General features: G+C 37.8%; 1 protein-coding gene across 1 annotated transcript in view; it reads right to left on the bottom strand.

The window, feature by feature from the left end:
- The window catches only part of LOC138814241 (vomeronasal type-2 receptor 116-like), a 30,649-nt gene extending 11,708 nt beyond the window's left edge, over positions 1–18,941 (bottom strand). The window contains exons 1-2 of the mRNA XM_070003253.1: positions 18,844–18,941; positions 3,185–3,473 (exon numbers count right to left, since the gene is read on the bottom strand). Coding sequence (XP_069859354.1) covers positions 3,185–3,473; positions 18,844–18,941 — 387 coding nt within the window. The remainder of the gene's footprint in view (positions 1–3,184; positions 3,474–18,843) is intronic.
- Positions 18,942–21,189: the final 2,248 nt, after the last annotated feature.

Here is a 21,189-nt window from a genome sequence, read left to right as displayed (position 1 = left end):
ATTCGATCTTCTGCATGGTCTAGCCTACTATCAAGACTTTCTACTTTTTATTTTATTTCTTTTCCTTCTAGTTGGTCGGCGTTGATGGCTTCAAATTCTTTGTTGGAAATTTGTTTTAGATCTTGTATGAACTTCTTTACTCCTTAATTTGGTGTTCAGTGTTTATTTTCAAATCACTTAGTTGATTGGTTATCCTTTCCTTAGATTCCCTTTTCTTCTGTTGGATTCCATTCAGTATTCCCTTTGTGTTCTCCCTGAGTTCTTTCAGCTCTCTGTTTATGGATTCCATGAATGCCTTTAGTGATCTTTTTCTATTCTCACCCTGCTCTTTCAATTCTTCTATTACTCTTTGATTAACTTCCTCACGTTCACCCAATTCCTGTAGTTCTTTGAGTATTCTCAGCCTGCTCACGCCATTCCTGGCTTTCTCTTTGTCTGTTCTCAGCCAGATCCCACAATTCCTGTCTATGTCTTTGACTGATCTCATACTGCTCAAGCCATTCCTTTATTTCTCTTTGAGTGTTCTCAAGCTGCCCACTCAATTCCTGTATCAATTTTTGAGTAGCTTCCTCCTGCTAATGATATTCCTGTATTGACCTTTGGTTTGCAAACTCTCTCCCTATAACCCTCATACAGAGTCCTTCACAGGGTTTCAATCTTTTCACTTACCATGTTTACCAGTAAGTGTTTGTAAAGCTTTTTGAGAACTCTTTTCTGGATTATTCATTATCTGTTCTGTCCCCTGATTATCATGAGTGGGAGATAAGATCCTGGGCTTGCAATTTTTCTTGTGTTTTTCAGGCTTGCTCTGCCCATTTGGGATGAAAGTAACACCAGTTTTGTGCTAAAACACTATTTTAAGGCAAGCATCAACCAAAGTCTGTAGTTGCACAGTCAAAAGTCTGCAGATACAATCTAGTTCAACAGATATATCTATTCAACATCAAACAACTATGTATTAATGGGCTACAAACTGCAAAGAAGAATTTGGTAAACTAGAAATTATAAGGTTTAGGGAGAGATGTGGGTAAAAATAGGAATAGAGGAATGTGGAAAGGCAGAGGGAGAGTTAACTAACTCCTAATCTCAAAGTGGGATATAGTTTGGATAGAATGATAGTAGAGAGAAAGAAAAAAGAAGAAGAAAGAGAGAAAAAAAGAGACAAGTAAAAATAGAAAAACAAAAATTAAAAAGTGCAATACTTAAAAAATATGCAAAATTAAAAACGTAATATTCAGAGAAGAACATGGATAGGATAAGAGAAGGGGAGGGATAGAAAGGAGACGTGAAAAACTTAAAAGTAAAAATGCTTAAACTATCATATAGGTATAAAGAGGTAGTACTGCTATTAAGGAATTTAAGTCTAAGAGGTTTTGAATTGAGTAATAAATTTCTGGATTAAGTGTGTACACAATGGGGGATAAGGTCTAATATTCACCTACCGTTATATCTGAAGATGAGCAGATCAGCAATTAAGTCATGCAAAGAAGAACGAAAGAGAAGAAAAAGTGAAAAAAATGAGAAAGAAAAAAAGATCAAAAGGTCAGTAGAGCTAAACAAAAAAATAAATAAAAGAAACAAAAAAGAAAAAAACCACACACACATAAATCGCTAACATAAAAATTATAGTGGAAAAATGTTAATAGAAAACAATTTTTTAAGTTAAGAATTAAAAGTTAAAAAAGTTTTAGAAAAAAATTTTATAAACTCTTTTTTGTAAAAGAGTTCTTTGATTTTTTTTTGGGGGGGGGATGGGAAGATCCTGTATCTCCCTTGTGTCCGTAACCAGTCTCTTGGTGGAGTCTCTGGTCTGCTTGTGGTGTTTGATTTTTCTGTCTTTGGTTGGTTTCTTAAGTCAGTTTGTTTGAGCAGGCAGAAAAATGCTCTGCTTGACCCAGGATTTTCTGATCCTCCTCCCAGGCTAGTTCAATGGGAGGGAGATCTGCTTTGAGTATCACAAAAGAGGGAGATGGCTGTTTTCTCTAGTGTGGAGATGCTTTGATGAAGCTAGGTTCTGGGTAATGTTGAGGCCTTCCAGCAAACAGCAGCTTTTCCCTGAGGAGCTAGCTTGTGAGACACTCACAGAGCCCAGCCTGGAGCTTTTCTCCGGGTTTATGTTTACTGAATTTCAATTGATTGTCAAGGCTGCTGTAGGGAGGAGCAGCCTCTGGCTCTGTTTACACAGTGAAGAAAACAGCTCCAGGGGCTGGCAGAGCTTGCTAGGCCTGGGCTGGGTTACTTTTCCCTGTGTGGAGCTTGAGCCTGGCAGGTCAGTTTAGGTTCCTGTGATCTGCTAAATGACTCTTTTGTTTTCTTCCAAGGCCTCAGTTTGAGCTAGCTGCTCAGCCAGGCCTTTGTCACTATCAAAGATGGAGAACTCTGGTAGTGGGGGGGGGGGTGGCCTTCCCTCCTTTGTTCCCTGAGGAGTGGGGATATGAGGCTTCTACTCACGCCAGCGTCTTGGTTCCTGGGTCTCTGATCTGTGAACGGCAGGATGAAGATGTCTGATCCTTGTCAGTTCTTGCTGGTGTTGAGTATAATCTGCATGTCTGCTGTATCTGGTGCCTTTGTCCCAGATTCTCTCTGTTGCAAGTATGGCTGCTACGGCCACTGCTGCCGCCGCAGCAGCCACGGCTGCCGGCAAGTGCTCAGATCTGTCTCCTTGCCTGGGTTTTCCCTCTCTGGCCTAACTCTCTGTACTGTGATGGCACACTTGGTGTGATTCTCTGGTTTAGGACTGTTTACTAGAGCACTAAAACTGCATTCTACCCGAGAGCTTGTTTAGCCTCTAGCTTCTCCTCTGCCATCCTCCTGAGATTCCTCATGTTTATATTTTAATTCAACTTCCACAGATCAGAGAAAACATAGCCATTTTGCTTTACTATGCTTAAATTTATTCACTCAATAACTTCACATTTTTAAAGTCATTTCCCTCTTCCTGATTGCTTTCTGCATAATTGTTCAACAAACCCTATGCTCATGGTCATCTCTTCATTTTCTGCAACATTTTCCATCCTCTCTTAAACAACGAGAACCTGGATAATAGAGTAAGTATGTTGGACTACTCAGCTTTTGACATTATAAAATAGCATATGTTTTTATGTTACTATTTTTCCTAACATTCTCTTATAACATCTGAAAATGGTACCAAAGTAGACATCTTACACATCCCTCTCGCCTTCACCTGTGGAAATCTGTAGAGTTCCAGCAGTGTTCCAATCTGCACAGATGTCATTCCTGACGTTCCTGCAAGCACTGCTACAAAATTCCTTTCTCCTATGCAGGTGTAGTTGGGGATCTTCTTCTGCCCAGAAAGCCAAATAAAAGGATTCTCAAATGCAGACCAAGCTCTGAAATCAGCACTGTAGATATCAAATCCTAAAGTCATGTTGTATAAAAGATTGGGATTCTTGTTGATTTCTTCAACAACAAAAGCCAAGGCCAAAACAAGCTGATAGTACTTGAAAACAAACCTGCACAGGAGACAAAAGAAATTCATCAAAAATAATCCAAAACTTATCTGAAAATCAATGTAATAACTTTCAAATCAATGCAATGTTTGTTTCTCTACAAAGTATGTATGCTTAAAATTGTACCATTTGGGAGATATTAGTAATATGATGTCCATATGAAATCCCACAGGGTTTAATTTTTGTCTTTCACAGGTAGCACACCAAAAAATGATACCCTCCATTAATCATTGAGTGGATCTTCATGAGACACCAAGTATTCTTTTTGTTTTAATGTTGGGGTAACTAGCACCACTTGTGTGAAAAATAAGTCTTTGTTTTTTGATCCACTCGCTTTAAGTTACATGGTTATCTGAGAGACCATGCTAATTTAGATAATGTATCAATTTAAGATCAACTTTCAAAGGTAGAGCAAGGGGTCATGTGAGGAAGGCCCTGTGGTTTTCCTTGCAGCACCAACACATCAAACAACTCTTTCTGCACTAGGTACCAGAAAAAATAGAAGCCTCAAGAGACACCCTAATTATCGTGTATGTAAGAAGGTAAATAAAATGCTTTAAATTGCAATAGATAGTCGTTTCCCATATTATTCTCCTCCACTACTTTACAAGAAACTGTTCATGAAGAGATGAGCTTCCAAACTGGGGGATGGAAAGAGAGTTGTAACAAAATAAAGCCTTAGGCTGAAATCCCTGTTTCAAGGCCACTATGGTGAATTTAGTGCTGGGAAATGTCTTGATGATCAGTACTTCCTTCACATAATATGAAAATTGAAATAATGAAAAAGAAAGGATACAGGAAGTAAGAACATCAAAGATCTCTACCCTCTCCAAAAACCAGCACTGACCGGAAAGACTGGAAGATGCTTATCTCAAATTTACCTACAAGAAAACTGGAAGTGGAGTTGTTGCTCAAGTGATAAAACACTATCTTTGAGCACAAAAAAGATTAAGGAAAGCATGAAGCCCCTAAGCTCAATCTTCAGTATTACTAAAAATAATCATAGTAATAATAATCCTTATGTGGAAGAGTAATGCAAAAGCAAAACTTAATATGTGAAGGAGAGATAGATTGTGTGAAACAGTTATTAGAAAGTGGCAACTGTGTTTCTGGGCACCAGTTGTTCACACTTACAATTCTATCTACTCAGAAGCCTGAGATTTGAGGATCACAGTTGAAAGCAAGCCAGGGGCAGTAAAGCAAAGAGACTTGGGTAATCACCAAAAAGTCAGAATGGAACTGATCCTCAAGTGATAGAACAGTAGCATTGAGCGTAATGCTAACTACGAGGCTGAGATGTCAGGACCACATTTCAGGGCCAGCGGTACTAGAAAAATCCATGAGTCTCATATCTCCAAGTAATTAGCAAAACACTGGAAGTGGAGCTGTGGCTCATGTGATAGAGTGCTAGCCTAGAGCAAGTAACTCAGGGACAGCACCCAGTACTTGATTTCAAGTCCTAAGAGAGACAATAACAAACCAAGTTTAGGAAAACTGTCCACTATCTCATCTTCAAAAGGCTGTCCTATTTCTTTTTTTTATTGTGAAAATACTGTACAGAGGGGTTACAATTACATCGGCAAGATAGTGAGTACATATCTTATCAAGCATTGTAGCCTCCTCCTTTGTTTACCCTTCCCATCCCTTCCAATTCTCCCTCCCCCCTGACCTAATACTCCCCCCCCCAAGTTGTAAAGTTCGTTTTTGATATGACAACTTGTACTTCTCATTGTTGCAACAGGTCCACCTGTATCCTTATTTAAACGACTTGTTTTTCCCCTTCCCTTCCACAAATTATACCGGCATCAAATACAGTGAAAGCAGGGGTTATACAGTGGGGGAGGGACATACAAAGCAACAAAGAAATAATCTTATAATTGAGTTAGAAACAAATGCATGAAAGAAAAAAAACATTTAAAATACATATCTTAGGGTTCATTTTCCTAACATCACCGTATCTGACTTTTTCTGCTTAACTCATACATATACTAGATATTGCAAATAAGGTAAATCATGGGACCTATGTTTCTTTGGGCTTGGCTTACTTCACTTAATATAACATTTTCCAAGTCTTTCCATTTCCTAACAAATGGGGAAATGTCATTCTTTCTGATTGAGACATAAAATTCCACCACATTTTCTTGATCCATTCATCTACTGAGGGGCATCTGGGATGGTTCCAGATCCTAGCTATGGTGAATAATGCTGCAATAAACATAGTTGTGCTGGTAGCTTTAGTGTGGTCTTGTTTGTAAACATTTGGGTAAATCTCCAAGAGTGGGACTGCTGGGTCATAGGGGAGCTCTATGTGGAGTTTTTTGAGGAACCTCCATACTGCTTTCCAAAGTGGTTGAAAAGGTTTACACTCCCACCAACAAGGAAGTAAGGTTCCCTTCTGTCCACATCCCCTCCAGCATCTGTTGTTATTAGAGTTCTTGATTATAGCCATTCTAACTGGGGTGAGGTGGTATCTCCATGTTGTTTTGATTTGCATTTCTTTTATGGCTAGGGAGGTTGAGCATTTCTTCATGTGTCTATTGGCCATCCTTCTTTCTTCTTCAGAGAAGTTTCTCTTTAAATCATTAGCCCACTTATTTATTGGGCAGCCGTTTCTTTGAGGATTTTGTTGTTGGGGGATTGAATTTTTTGAGTTCCAAGTATATTTTAGATATGAGACCCTTGTCCGTTGTATTGCTAGTGAAGATCTTCTCCCAATCCGTGGGCTTTCTATTGATCTTGCTAGCTATGTCCTTTGCCATGCAGAAGCTCTGCAACTTCATGCAATACCATTTGTCCAACCTTTCTTTGATTTGTTGTGTTTCCGGGTCTCTATTCAGAAAATTTCGGCCTGAGCCAAGGAGACCTAGGGTTTCTCCTAATCCATCTTGTAATGTTTTCAGAGTGTCTGCTTTACTCCAAGGTCTTTGATCCATTTGGAGTTGATTCTGGTGCAGGGTGATATATGAGGATCTAGCTTTAGTTTTCTACAAGTAGCTAACCAATTTTGCTAGCACCATTTACTGAAGAGGCTGTCTTTTTTCCATTCTATTCTTTTAGCTCCCTTATCGAAGATTACATGGCTATAGGTCTGTAGGTTCATTTCTGGGTTTTCAATTCTATTCCATTGGTCCTGAGGTCTGTTCTTGTGCCAGTACCAAGCTGTTTTGATTACTATGGCTTTATAGTAGAGTTTGAAATTTGGTATTGATATTCCTCCAGCAGTGTTCTTTCCGTTGAGGAGCGTTTTTTTCTATTCGGGGTCTTTTATTGTTCCATATGAATTTTTGGATTGCCTCTTCTATTTCTTTGAAGAATGAGGTTGGAATTTGGATAGGTATCGCATTAAATTTGTAGATAGCTTTGGGAAGTATTGTCATTTTCACGATGTTAATCTTTCCAATCCAGGAGCATGGAAGTTTTTTCCCATTTTCTAAATTCTGTTTTGATTTCCTTTTTCAAGTTTTTAAAGTTTTCAACATAGAGGTCGTTCATTTCTTTGGTTAAGTTAGTGGGGCTATTACAAATGGAGTTGCTTTCCTAATTTCAGCCCTACTTTTTTCATTGTTGGCATACAGAAAAGCCATTGATTTTTGAGGGTTAATTTTATACCGTGCTACTTTGCCAAAGTTTTGAATCAGCTTGAGTAATTTGGGAGTGGAGTCTATGGAATTCTTTAAATACAAGATCATGTCATCTGCCAAGAGGGACAGTTTTATTTCTTCTTTCCCTCTTTGGATCCCCTTTATGTCTGCATCTTGTCTTATTGCTGTAGCTAGGCATTTTAATACTAGGTTGAAGAGAAGTGGAGAGAGTGGACAGCCTTGTCTTGTTCCTGAGTTAAGAGGAAATGGCTTTAGTTTTCACCATTAAGTATAATGCTGGCTGTAGGTTTGTCATATACAGCCTTTATTGTATTGAGGAATGTTCCATGGATTCCTAATTTTTCCAGAACCTTCATCATAAAGGGGTGTTGGATCTTGTCGAATGCTTTTTCTGCATCTATTGAGATAACCATGTGGTTCTTATTCTTGCTCCTGTTGATGTGATGAATAATATTAATTGAATTGAGTATATTGAACCAGCTTTGCATCCCTGAAATGAATCCTGTTTGATCGTGGTGTATGATTTTTTGGATGAATTGTTGAAGTCGGTTGGCCAATATTTTGTTGAGAAGTTTTGCATCAATGTTCATCAAAGAAATGGGTCTATAGTTCTCTTTCTTTGATGAGTCCCTGCCTGGTTTTGGAATGAGGGTTATGATGGCTTCATAGAATAAGTTCGGTAGTGAATTGTATCTTTCAATTTCATTGAAGAGTTGGAGGAGTATTGGTGTGAGCTCAACTTTGAAGGCCTTGTAAAATTCCACTGTAAAACCATCTGGTCCTGGACTTTTCTTAGCTGGGAGGTTTCTTATTGCTGTTTCTATTTCAGTGCTTGATATGGGACTGTTAAGATGGTTTAACTCATCTTGGTTTAGTTTTGGCATGTCAATATTTGCTAGGAAAAAGTACATTTCTGCCAAGTTCTCAAACTTATTAGCATAAAGTTTTGAGAAGTATTCCCTTAAAATGTTCTGAATCTTGGTTGTTTCTGTGGTGATGTTTCCATTTTTCTCTCTGAGTTTATTTATTTGGGTGTGTTCTCTTCTTTTTCTGATAAGATTTGCTATGTACCTGTCAATTTTGTTAATTTTTTTGAAGAACCAACTCTTTGTTTTGTTGATTCTTTCTATAGTTTTTTAGGCTGTCCTATGTCTTAGAAGAAGAAAAGTATTATCAACTTCACAACTGTATTTCCACTTTTCAATAGAGGACAATGTAAACCTGGATATCCAGTATTTGAAATGAAGAGAAAATACAATTAAGTGAGAGTTTATTGGTATGAAGGGTTTACTTGTGATCTTTCATTACATTCACTTAATGGACTTTGATCATAATCTACCCTCAAGTTTTTGTTTTCATTTACTCTTCTTCATTTGTTTGCTTCTCAGCCTTATCTTCATGTATAGTTGTTGTCATTACAAAGTAAATTGTTACAATTAAATACATTTAAGCCCCCTATGAATCAAAAATGTAAACCTATAATGAAAAGTAGTATACTGGAAATGACCACTAGTAGCGGGCTCATTTGTTGACTACTGAATGCTGTGAAGAGGAAAGACAGTAGAAGCAGCTTCAGGGAACCTAACCAAGTTACATAATGGTATTATGAGAAATTATCTGTGAACAATTACTGGGAATGTGAACACCTAAAATCTTTATTAAAAGACCATAATATGGGAGTCCAGAAGAAGATGGCAGAGGAGAAGCTGGGGGCTAAACAAGTTCTCACATAGAAAGCATAGAAAGCATAGAAAGCGAGTCACACCAAGTGTGCCATCATAGTACAGAAAGTTTGGCCAGAGAGGAAACATCTGGGCAGCTTGGTTAAGGAGATAGATTTGACCACTTGTATGTGTTCACGGGGGCCACCACGTAAATAGAGAGAACCCAAGGCAAAGGCGTCAGAGGTAATGTGGGAGCAGATTCTACTCACTGCCAGCAAGAACAGACAGGAGCAGAAATCTTCATCTTGCTGATCACAGATAGTCACAGACTGTGGATGTCCCAGGACCAAGTGATAGGCCTGATTACCCCAAGACATCCTCACTCCTTCTCACAGAGCAGCCGTGGGAAAGTAGCACCTCCCCCACCACTAGAGAAGAACTCCATCTTTGATATTGACAAAGACTTGGCCAGAGCAAGAAACTGGTTATGGACACAGAGGAGACACAAGATCCCCCCCCCAAAAAAAAAAATCAAAGAACTCTTTTAACTAATTTTTAAATTTAAAAAATTGTTTTCTATTTTTTTCATCATTTTTTATGTGTGTGTGTTTTTAAAAACTCTTTTTACTCTTTTCCCTTTTGGACCCTTTGGGGTTATTTTGTGTGACTTAATTGCTATTTGGCTCATCCCCAGATATATACCTGTTTTCGATTATCAAACCTTATCTTTCATTGTATGCACACTTAATTCAGAAATTGATTACTTAATTCACAAACTCTCAGCCTTAACTCTACTAATAGTAGTATTATTTCTTTATATTTTTTATTTTTAAGTATTTCTTTTTTAAAATTTTTTATTTTATTTTTCCTCTTTCCTTGCTTCTTTATCTCTCTCCTCCTTTCGTTCTATCTGTTTTAGGTCTTTGTTAAATTCCCTTTTTCCTTTTCCCACCTCACATTCCTCTAATCTTATTTTCTCCACATAATTCTCCCTTAACCTATTAATTTGTGGTCTACTGACTCCTTCTTTGACTTCTTAGTCCATTAATCCATAGTTGTTGGTTGTTGAGCTAGGTATCTGTACTCATTTTGACTGCATCAAACAATCTGTGCAACTACAGGTCTCTGATTGATGCTTGCCTTAAAATAGTGTTATGGGGTGAAATTGGTTTTTCTTTCATGCCAAATGGGCAGAACAAGCTGGAGAAACACAAGAAAAATGGCAAGTCCAGATATCTCAACTCCAACTCATTTTAATCAGGTGACAGTGCAGTTAATGAATAATCCAGAGGAGAGTTTTCCAAATGCTCTACAAACACTACTGAATGAAAAGACTGAAAGCATGCAAGGTACTCTGTGTGAGCTTGATAGGGAAATGTGTGAGTGGGAAAGGGGAAAGTATGAGTGTGATGAGGCTAACCAAAATTGAAATAGGAATTTTGCAAGCATGATGCAGCTAACAAAAGATTACTACAGGAACTTCATGAGCAAGAGGAAGATAATCAAGGATAATTACAGGAATTGCATGAGTGGGATGAGAATAGACAAAGATTAATGGAGGCTTTCATGGAATCCACAAACAGATAGATGACGGAATCCAGGTAGGTCACAAAGGAAATGCTGAATGAAGCCCATCAGATGAGAAGGGAATCCTATGAAACCATAACCAATGAATTACGGGATTTGGGAATGAACACTGGAAACCAAATTAAGGAAATAAAGAAGTTCATACAAGATCTAAAACAAAGCTCCAACAAAGAATTTCAAGCCATCAAAGCTGACCAATTAGAAGAAAATAAAATAAAAAACAAGTAGAACATCGTGACAGTAGGTTACACCATGCAGAAGATCAAGTCTCTCGGATTGAAGACAGCCTATATATTATAGAGCAAGAACAGATAACTATTCAAGACAAATCCAAGAAAGATGATAGATCTAGTCAACATTTACAAGATACCATCAGAAGGCATAATCTGAGACTAATGGGTGTAGAGGAGCACCTACAGACAGAAGTTAACAGTCTAGGAAATTTATTTAACAGGATCCTAGCAGAAAACATCACAAACATGCAAAACAATAGGCCTATTCAGAAACAGGAAGCCTTTAGAACCCAAAATAGACCAGCCCAGAACTGCACATCTCACCTTCACATTGTTATCTGCACAGGATCAATTCAGACCAAGGAAAGGATCCTTAAAGCTATCAATGATAAAAGATCAGTCCCCTATAAATGGGAAACCAATTAGAATAACTTCAGAGTTCTCAGCAGGGACAATTAAAGCAAGAAGAGCATGAAATGATTTATGCCATGCCCTAAAGACAAACAGCTATCAACCAAGAATACTGTACCCAGCTAAACTCTCCTTCATAAGGGAAGGTCAAATAAAAACTTCCCATAGCAAAGAAAAACTACAGCAATATAGCTCCACAAAACCAGCTCTACAAAAGATATTCAAAGATGTCCTACACGTAGAAAACCAACAAGAGCACAATAAAGGCCAAGAAACAAACCGCAAACAGAGAATCCCAGAATCATAAGAAAAACCCAATTGTCACAGCCCCCAAGAAGGTGGATAACATGGCAGAAATTACCAAAAACCTCTCAATCTTAATTCTCAATATTAATGGACTTAATTCTCCAATTAAGCCACACAGAATTTCTAGCAAATATTGACATGCCAAAAATTAACCAAGATGGTTTAAACCAACTTAACAAACCCATATCAAGCATCTAAATAGAAACAGCAATAAGAGACCTCCCACTCAAGAAAAGCCCATGATCGGATGAATTACAGCTAAATTCTACAAGGCCTTCAGAGCAGAACTTCCACCAATACTCCTTCAAATCTTCAATGAAATTAAAAATGAAAATTCTCTACCAAACACTTTCTATGAAACCATCTTGACCATCATCCCAAAACAAGGCAGGGACTCATCAAAGAAAGAGAACTATAGACTCATTTCTTTGATGAACATCGATGCAAAACTTCTCAACAAAATTTTGGCCAATCAACTTCAACAATTCATCCAAAAAATCATACACCACGATCAAACAGGATTCATTTCAGGGATGCAAAGCTGGTTCACTATAGGCAAATCAATTAATATAATTCATCACATCAACAGGAACAAGGATAAGAAACACATGATTATCTCAATAGATGCAGAAAAAGCATTTGACAAGATCCAACACCCCTTTATGGTGAAGGCTCTGGAAAAACTAGGAATCCATGGAACATTCCTCAGCTATGCAGGGCTGGGAAGGTGGCTCAGTGGTAGAGCACTTGCCTTGCATGCCTAAGGCCCTGGGTTCAATTCCTCAGCACCACATAAGCAAAAAGAAAAAAGCCAGAAGTGGTGCTGTGGCTCAAGTTGTAGAGCGCTAGCCTTGAGCTGAAGAGCTGAGGGACAGTGCCCAGGCCCAGAGTTCAGGCCCCAGGACTGGAACCAAAATAAAAATAAAAATAAAAATAAATAAATAAAAGTTATGTAATACAAACCTACCACCAGCATTATACTTAATGGCAAAAAGCTAAAGTTATTTCCTCTAAACTCAGGAATGAGACAAGGATGTCCACTCTCTCCACTGCTCTTCAACCTAGTATCAGAATGCCTATCTACAGCAATAAGAAAAGATGCAAATATAAAGAGGATCCAAATAGGGAAAGATTAAGTAAAACTTTCCTTCTTTGCAGATGGAATTATCTTGTATTTAAAGAATCCCATGGACCCCACTCCCAAGTTACTTGATTGGATTAAAAATCCAATGGCTTTTATTGTGACAACAATGAGAAGAGCATGGCTGAAATCAGGAAAACAATTCCTTTTGTAACAGCCCCACAAAAAATAAAATACTTAGGAGTAAACTTAACTAGAGAAGTGAAGGACCTTGACGATGAAAACTTTAAAAACCTGAAAAAGGAAATTAAAGAAGAATTTAGGAAGTTGAAAAACCTCCTATGCTCCTGGATTGGGAGGGTTAACATCATGAAAAGGGCAATACTTCCCAAGGCTATCTACAAATTCAATGAGATACCTCTCAATATTCCAACCTCATTCATTAATGAAATAGACGAAGTTACCCAAAAAATCTTATGGAACAATTAAAGACCACAAATAGCAAAAAAATTTCCTTAGCAGAAAGATCAATGCTGGAGGCATATCAATACCAAATTTCAAACTCTACTACAAAGCCATACTAATAAAAACAGCTTGGTACTGGCACAAGAACAGACTGGAGGACCAATGGAATAGAACTGAAGACCCAGAAATGAACCCATAGACCTATAGCCAGCTATTCTTTGATAAGGGAGCTAAAAAACAGAATGGAAGAAAGACAGTCTCTTCAGTAAATTATGCTAGCAAAATTAGTTAAACACCTGTAGAAGACTAAAGATAGATTCTTATATATCATTCTGCACCAGAATCAACTCCAAATGGATCATAGACCTCGAAGTCAAAGTAGACCCCATTACAGGAAGGAATAGGAGAAATTCTAGGGCTCCTTGGAACTGGCCAAAATTTTCTTAATAGAGTCCCAGAAACACAACAAATCAAAGAATGGTTGGACAAACGGGATCACATGAAACTGCAGAGCTTCTGCAAGGCAAGGGACATAGCCATCAAGATCAATAGAAAGTCAACCGTTTGAGAGAAGATCTTCACTAGCCATACAACAGACAAGGGTCTCATATCTAAAATATACCTATAACTCAAAAAATTAAATCCCCCAACAACAAATACTCAAAGAACTGTCTCATTAAACTGGGTTAAAGACTTAAAGAGAGACTTCTGAAGAGGAAATAAGAATGGTCAATAGACACATGAAAAAATGCTCAACCTCTCTAGCCATAAAAGAAATGCAAATCAAAATAACATTGAGATACCACCTCACCCCAGTTAGAATGGCTAATATAATTTGGGGAGACAAAGGAAAAAACAAATTGTTTAAATAGGGATACAGGTGGACCAATTGCAACAATGAGCTATACAAGAAGTTATGTCAAAAAATGAAAATAAACTTTACAACATTGGTGGGGGGGAGGAGAGGGGAGAATCTGTGCAGGAGAGGGGGAAGGTTTCGGGGTGGGGGGAGATGGGAAGTGATGGTAAGGGAAAACAAAGGAGGAGGCAACAATGCTTGATAAGAAACGTACTCATTACCTTGCTCATGTAATTGTAACCCCTCTCTATGGTATTTTCACAATAAAAAATGTAAAATAAAAAATTAAAAAACTCTAATAACAACAGATGCTGGAGAGGATGTGGCCAGAAGGGAACCCTACCGAATTAATGGTGGGGGTGTAAACTTGTTCAACCACTTTGGAAAGTAGTATGGAGGTTCCTCAAAAGACTCCACATAGAGCTCCCCTATAACCCAGCAATTCCACTTTTGGGCATTTAACCAAACAATAATAAACTAGGTTACACTAAAGCTACCAGCACAACTATGTTTATTGGAACATTATTTACCATAGCTAAGATATGGAAGCAACCCAGATCCTCTCAGTAGATGAATGGATCAAGAAAATGTGGTATATATGCACAATGGAATTCCATGCCTCCATCAGAAAGAATGACATTACCCCATTTGTTAGGAAATGGAAAGACTTGGAAAAAATTATATTAAGTGAAGTAAATCAGGCCCAAAGAAATATAGGTCCCATGGTTTCCCTTATCTGCAATATCTAGTATATGTCTGAGTTAAGCAGAAAAGGTCAGATAAGTTGATGTTAGGGAAATGAACCCTACGATATGTATTCAAATGCTTTATTTCTCTTTCATGGGATTGTTTCTAACACATTTATAAGATCATTTCTTTGTTGCTTTGTATGTCCCTCCCCCACGGTATAACCCCTGCTTGCACTGTATTTGATGGCAGTATAATTTGTGGATGGGAAGGGCAAAAAACAAATCATTTAAATAGGGATACAGGTGGACCCATTGGAACAATGAGATGTACAAGTCGTTATGTCGAAAACGAACTTTACAACTTTGGCGGGGGGGGGGGGGGGGGGGGGGGGGGGGAGGGGAAGGGGGAAGTAGGATTGGGTGGGGGGAGGGGGGAGAAGAATTGGGTGGGTGGGGGGGGAGGATGGGAAGCGATGGGAAGGGGAAACAAAGGAGGAGGCTACAATGCTTGATAAGAATTGTATTCATTATCTTGCCCATGTAATTGTAACCCCTCTGTACTGTATTTTCACAATAACAAAATGAAAAAAAGGAAAAAAGAGGAAAAAAAGAAAAAAGAAAATGTGATATATGTATATGTATATATGTATATACATATATATATATATATATATATATATATATAAAATGGAATTCTATGCCTCTATCAGAAAGAATGACATTACTCCATTTGTTATGAAATGGAAAAACTTGGAAAAAGTTATATTAAGTGTAGTAAGCCAGTCCCAAAGAAACATATGTCCCATGGTTTCCCTTTTTTGCAATAACTCATACAAGTCTAGGACAAGAAGAAAAGTTCAAAAGCTATGTACATATGACTATATAAGATAATGTTAAGCGAAATGAACCCCAAGATAGAGACACAAGTAGTTTTTCTTGCTTTTTATTGTTTTGAATATATGTATAATCTGCTATGTGATTTTTGTTTGTTTTTTCTATGTTCTTTCCCCACAGTATAACCCCCGTTTTTACTGTATTTGATTTGGTGCCCTGCATCTTGTATATACATTTGTATAATTTGGGAAGGGGAAGGGCAATAACAAAAGGACACAGGTTGACCCATTGTAACAATGAGATGTACAAGACACTATGTTGAAAATGAACTTTACAACTTCGGGGGAGGGGGAGGAAAGAGTTGGGGAGATGGGCAGGGAAGGGATGGTAAGGGATAAACAAAGGAAGGGCTAAAAGTGCTCGATAGCAAATGTACATGAATTACCTTACTCATGTAACTGTAACCCCTCTGAACATTATTTTTATTAAACACACACACACATATATATATATATGTATGTATAATATGACATTTATATGAGCCATGCGCCAGTAGCTCACACCTGTAATTTTAGCTACTCAGGAGGCTGAGATCTGAGGATCACAGTTTGAAACCAGCCCAGGCAGGAAAATACAACAGACTTTTCTCCAGTTAACCACAGAAAATTAGAAGTTGCTCTGTGGCTTAAAGTAGTAGGACATTAATTATACTTAAGCAGAAACTCTCAAAGAAAGCACTCTGGTGGCCCTGAGGTCAAGTCCCACAATTAACAAAAATACAGGACATAATGCGGCCTAATTCCTAACGATGTAAGTACAAACTCTAGGTTGATTAAAACCTCACTCCTTGCTTCCCTTTTAGGTTACACATAGACTGCAAGGAAAGGGAATGAATAAGGTAGGCCATGCATACATATTTGTATTGTATATTATCTAGTATATAATATATGCAGTAATATACATATATTCTATGTGTGTTGTGAACTATATAATGTATAATGTACATATAATAGATTTACATATTATGTAGATGTGCATATATATCTTACTCTTTTCCTTGACATTGCTGTTGTTTGAAATCAGTACCTTCCAATTGGTATGCAGCATCTCTACCATGCCAACAATCTACCCAGCCCTTTTGGACCTTGTATTATTTTGAAAGAGAACTTGAAATTATTTTTGAAAAGACCTAAAAAAATCATCTTCCAAATTGCTACCACATTCTGCACAGAAACAAGAAAGTCAATCCCACAACTCCTATCAAAATAGAAAATCTCCAATTTCCCAAACTTATCCAGAAGTGAAAGACTTATGCCATACTAGTGTGACACTTGTTTTCAATTGTAGTAGAGAGCTATAGTAACATAAAAATTGCACTTTCATAAAAACATATCAGTGCAACAGGATACCTAGAAATACTCCCAATCAACTACATTCATCTCATTCTAAGAGTCATGTGCAATCCTACATTAGTGGAAGTTGACACCTGTAGTAAGTAGTGGAACTGTGAAAACTGAGTAGCCATATGACAAAAATTAAGCTGGATCTTTCATATTCTCCAAAAGGATAAAAGTAAAACCTCATTACTATTTTTAATAGGAAACTTGAGGATTGAAAAATGGCAGATAAGGTTATAATGGAAATTCTTCAAGATATAGGCACAGGAATAATTCCTGACAGGACACAAATGCTTCATAAAATAATAGCAAAATTTATGCTCCGGTTTGGGCACGGTGGTGGAATCATTTGTTTCACTCACAAGAGGAAGAATCCCACCCTCAGTACAGTTTTAAATGTGATGTCATGAAATTGAAATCTTTCAGCCAGCCAGGCATTGAGACCCACATCTGCAATTATCATAGTTTAAAGTCAGTCTGGACAGAAAAGTACTGTGTGACTTATCTCCAGTGAACCAGAAATAAGGTGAAAGTGCAGTTATGCCTCTCAACCTTGAGCAAATGTGTCAAGTAAAAGGGAGACGAATCTTGTCAGAACCAGAGTACTGGCACACAAACAAAAAAAAAGTGTTGAAGTTCCAGAACAACAAAAGAAACAATTAATGAAGTGAAGACTCAGGCAAATAAATGGCTGTAAACCTTCCTTAGCTATACATCTGTTAGGGCTTAATATCATAGTATAAAACAACACCGAAATTTAAACACCAAGACAAAATTAATCCTACCATGAAACAGGCACATGAAGTGAAAAACTTTTTTCAAATGAAAAAGTACAAATAGGAAATCCAAACAGGAAAAATATCTAACCATTATAACAATTATCACAATGCAAACCACAGGTATTCTGAATTACCTTATCATGTAACCCACAGTGGCTTTATTCAAAACACAAAATTACAAATTTAGTGAAGATATATAGAAATAAGAATCAATGAAGATACCTCAGGATATTAACATTAGAACTTATATTTGACAGAGCTATATCACTTCTAGCTATCTCTCCAATACATGGAGCTCAGGTTTCTGTACAGATGCATGTGTAAACATGGATGCCATTTTATATCAACTAACCAACTTATGGAATTACCCAGGATGTCCAACAACAGATGAATGGATAGGATATATCATCAGTATATGAAGATGACTTCTCTTCCACAATAAAGAAGAATGAATCATACATTTTCTTTTGCAAGAAAAACACATAAAAAGAGAAAAAGGAAATTATAGATATGGGAGGAGAAACACCGTTTGATGAGACATAATAAATGGTAACAAATACTGGGGGTGACTACAGTCAAAGTACATGACATGAAATATAGAAACACAGATAGTGACCCCAAGTCCTATATTGTAGTCAAAATTGAAAAACATTGGCATAAAACGTACTGGTGTGACACTGAGTTCATCTCTTCTTCCCAGTGACATGCAATTGCTCTGCTGCATTTACCTATACCAAGGACTTCATAAATAACATACAATGATCTTTACCTTGTAACACATAATTTTTATAGACCAGATCGTAGGATAATGAGGCCAGATTTCTCTGATTTCCCTTAGCAGCCCTTGCATACCGGTAAGTAGCTGAGAAACATCCATCAGCTGCAACCTTAACATTGTATGTGTCTGTACAAGTACACTAACAAAAACACTCCAATATAATTTACGGTATCAAGGGAAGGAAAATCAGGTGAATGTGGAAAAGTAGAGGAACATAAAAAAGACAAATATCTAGGAATGGTATGAAGGATTAGGACATTTACAAATTTATTCTAAAGCAGTGAAAGAATTCCAGATCCTGTCATCTCCGCCTCCAAATGTGGCCAGCCACCTCACATTTTATCCTTGTCACACCAGCACTGGAAAAGAGGTGGGAGTATGGCTACAGCCAATGGCATTCTGTTGCAACAGGAAACAAATTGTGATGCTACAATAAAGTGAAGAGCTCATGATCCTGGAAAGGACAAGCTACATGGCAAGAAATCAGAGACCTCTCTTCCAACTTGGAAGCATATAAATAAATAAATAAGTACAGCAAATAAAACTGATACTGCATCTCATTGCTTGATGAGAGATTGAGGAAGAGTATACAGAAAGCATAGTTGTGAGCCCCCAGAGGTTCTTCATGCATTCCCCATCCTGAGATCAAAAGAGTAAGTAGAAGTAAAACTATGGAGGTATTACTTACACTCTGTTTGCTTCATCATGTGAAGAATCACTGTTACTGTGATCTGTTCCCAAAGTGTAGAGAGGGAAGAACCCAGCAATCATCACATCTCCATCCATGTGTGCCCTATGCTTCATTCTAGAAAAGCAGGTGGTGCCTTCTAAGGAGCTGACAAGTGGAAGCTGGAGAAGAAGGAAGGTGAAAATCAAAGGGAACATCACTGAAGCATCTACCAAGCTGGAATTCTGGCTGGAAGTGAAGTCCATGGGATCAGGTACAGATAAATAGCTTGTATTTACATCTATGTGTGTATGTGCCTTTTTGTTGACAGGATGGCCACTCAGCTTCTGTCATTGCAAACTTCAGCATTTCCCGGTAGGAATGTGGATAACTCTCAGGCCTGCAGTTCTGCATCTGAGGCCCAACATTTGCGAAATAAACACAAGTTGGAAAACATGTTTTCCAGTTGTCCTCTCCACCCCAGGTGTTATGCTTTCATCCATGACCACAGAGAGAAAGACCTTGGGGATGAAGTTCTCTTGTTAGATTCTGTTGGAAACCTGGATTAGCAAATGATTTGTATGAAATCTGTTAGGGATGATGCAACTGGAAAACATCAATAGATGCCATCTCATGTGAAAGGTGAGGTGGTTCCCAAAGTTTCATGCCAGGAAGATGTCATCCCAACTCTTTAGGGCATCCCATTCAGCACACATCTCACACACCAAATGTACAAAACAGCAACAGAAAATTGCTGGTTGACCCAAGCCAGTTTCAGTGGAATTCCATGCAGAAGACTCCACAAATGTGTCCATCTATGCTTGCCTGAAGAATGAATGAACATGTTGAATTCAGCAATGGATGATAGCATAGAAGTTGAGCTGCAGAATTGTATTCTCAACTTGACCTTCACAAACGGCATTATCACTGGACATCGTGAGTACATGATCAATATATTGCCAGGAAGCATTGACACATTCATTACCTTGGGTGTCTGTATTTATACTTTTCTGAGAACCTGTGCCTGCCCAATCAACCCTTTCTCCCCCATCAAAACCACCTCTATAATTCCTACCACTTACATATATTGGACATTGAAACTATACAAACTTCTCAATGTCCCTATAGCAATGGCTCTAACATGCAGTGAATTTATTCTATTCCTTCATCTTTACTATATTAGTTTCAGCAGTTCATGTTTGATTTAAGACTTCAAGGTGGAAAAACAAGGAAAAGTCACAGTGTAAGAATCTTAACAGAGCTGTGTATAGTGTGCAGGAGAAGATGGCCATAATTGTGTTCATAAGGAGAGAAGTTTTGGTGCCTATGAGTGGAGAAGGTGAGTCAGCACATGTGAAGACCTGGGGTCTTTGCAGGCTGAGAGAACATGCCTGGCTCATAGTCTAGAAGGCTCCATGCAGCCAACAGTGACTTCCATTATTGCAAGAAGGAAAGCTTCTGAGGTACAAACCTTTTTCCATATCATGTATTTTTTCATTAATCAGTTTTTTTATTGTGAAAATACTGTACAGAAGGATTACAATTACATGAGCAAGGTAATGAGTCTATTTCTTACCAAGCATTGTTGCCTCCTCCTTTGTTTCCCCTTCCCATCTCTGCCCTCCCATCCCCCGACCCGCCAAAGTTTTAAAGTTCATTTTTCGACATAACGTCTTGTACATCTCCTTGTTGCAATGAGTCCACATGCATCCCTATTTAAACAATTTGTTTTTTCCCTTCCCCTCCCCAAACTATACCAACATCAAATACAGTTAAAACAGGGGTTATACTGTGGGGGAGGGGCATACAAAGCATCAAAGATATCATCTTATAAATATGTTAGAAACAATAGCAAGGAAGAAAAACCATTTGAGTCCTTAAGATTAGTAGTCTATTAACAGATCTAGGCTTCACAAATTCTTCACATATGTTGATATGCAATCTAGTACATGCATGTCAAGTAATGAGAAAAAACAGGAGAGAAACTTACATAAGACCTCAGTTACAAATGGAGAAAATTATCTTTTCCTAACATCACTCCATGTATAGTTTAGAATCCTTGAGGCCATTTAAGTGGTTCTAGGATTCTTGAGAGTTGTTACCAGATGTTTCAAGGTGAACTTGACTTGTGGGAATTAGTGAGACCCCCCCAATAGTTCTTAACTAGAATGAAATATATGCCACAGATTTCTTAACAATGCTTAAAAATGTGCTACATTTCTATGTACTGTTAACCCTCCGTGTTTATAAGTGAAACATTCTCCTTTATGATGATATATTTACAGGACAAGCAAGGTTAACATCTCATCAGAGTAGTGTATATTCCCTCTAATGAAGAGTAGAAAAGTAACCTTCATATATACATAC

Source organism: Dipodomys merriami, unplaced genomic scaffold, assembly GCF_024711535.1.
Source record: "Dipodomys merriami isolate MVZ:Mamm:240054 unplaced genomic scaffold, mDipMer1.0.p SCAF_6, whole genome shotgun sequence".
Classification (NCBI taxonomy): domain Eukaryota; kingdom Metazoa; phylum Chordata; class Mammalia; order Rodentia; family Heteromyidae; genus Dipodomys; species Dipodomys merriami.
Note: the sequence above shows the minus strand (reverse complement) of the source record. Positions and strands in the feature narration are given on the sequence as shown.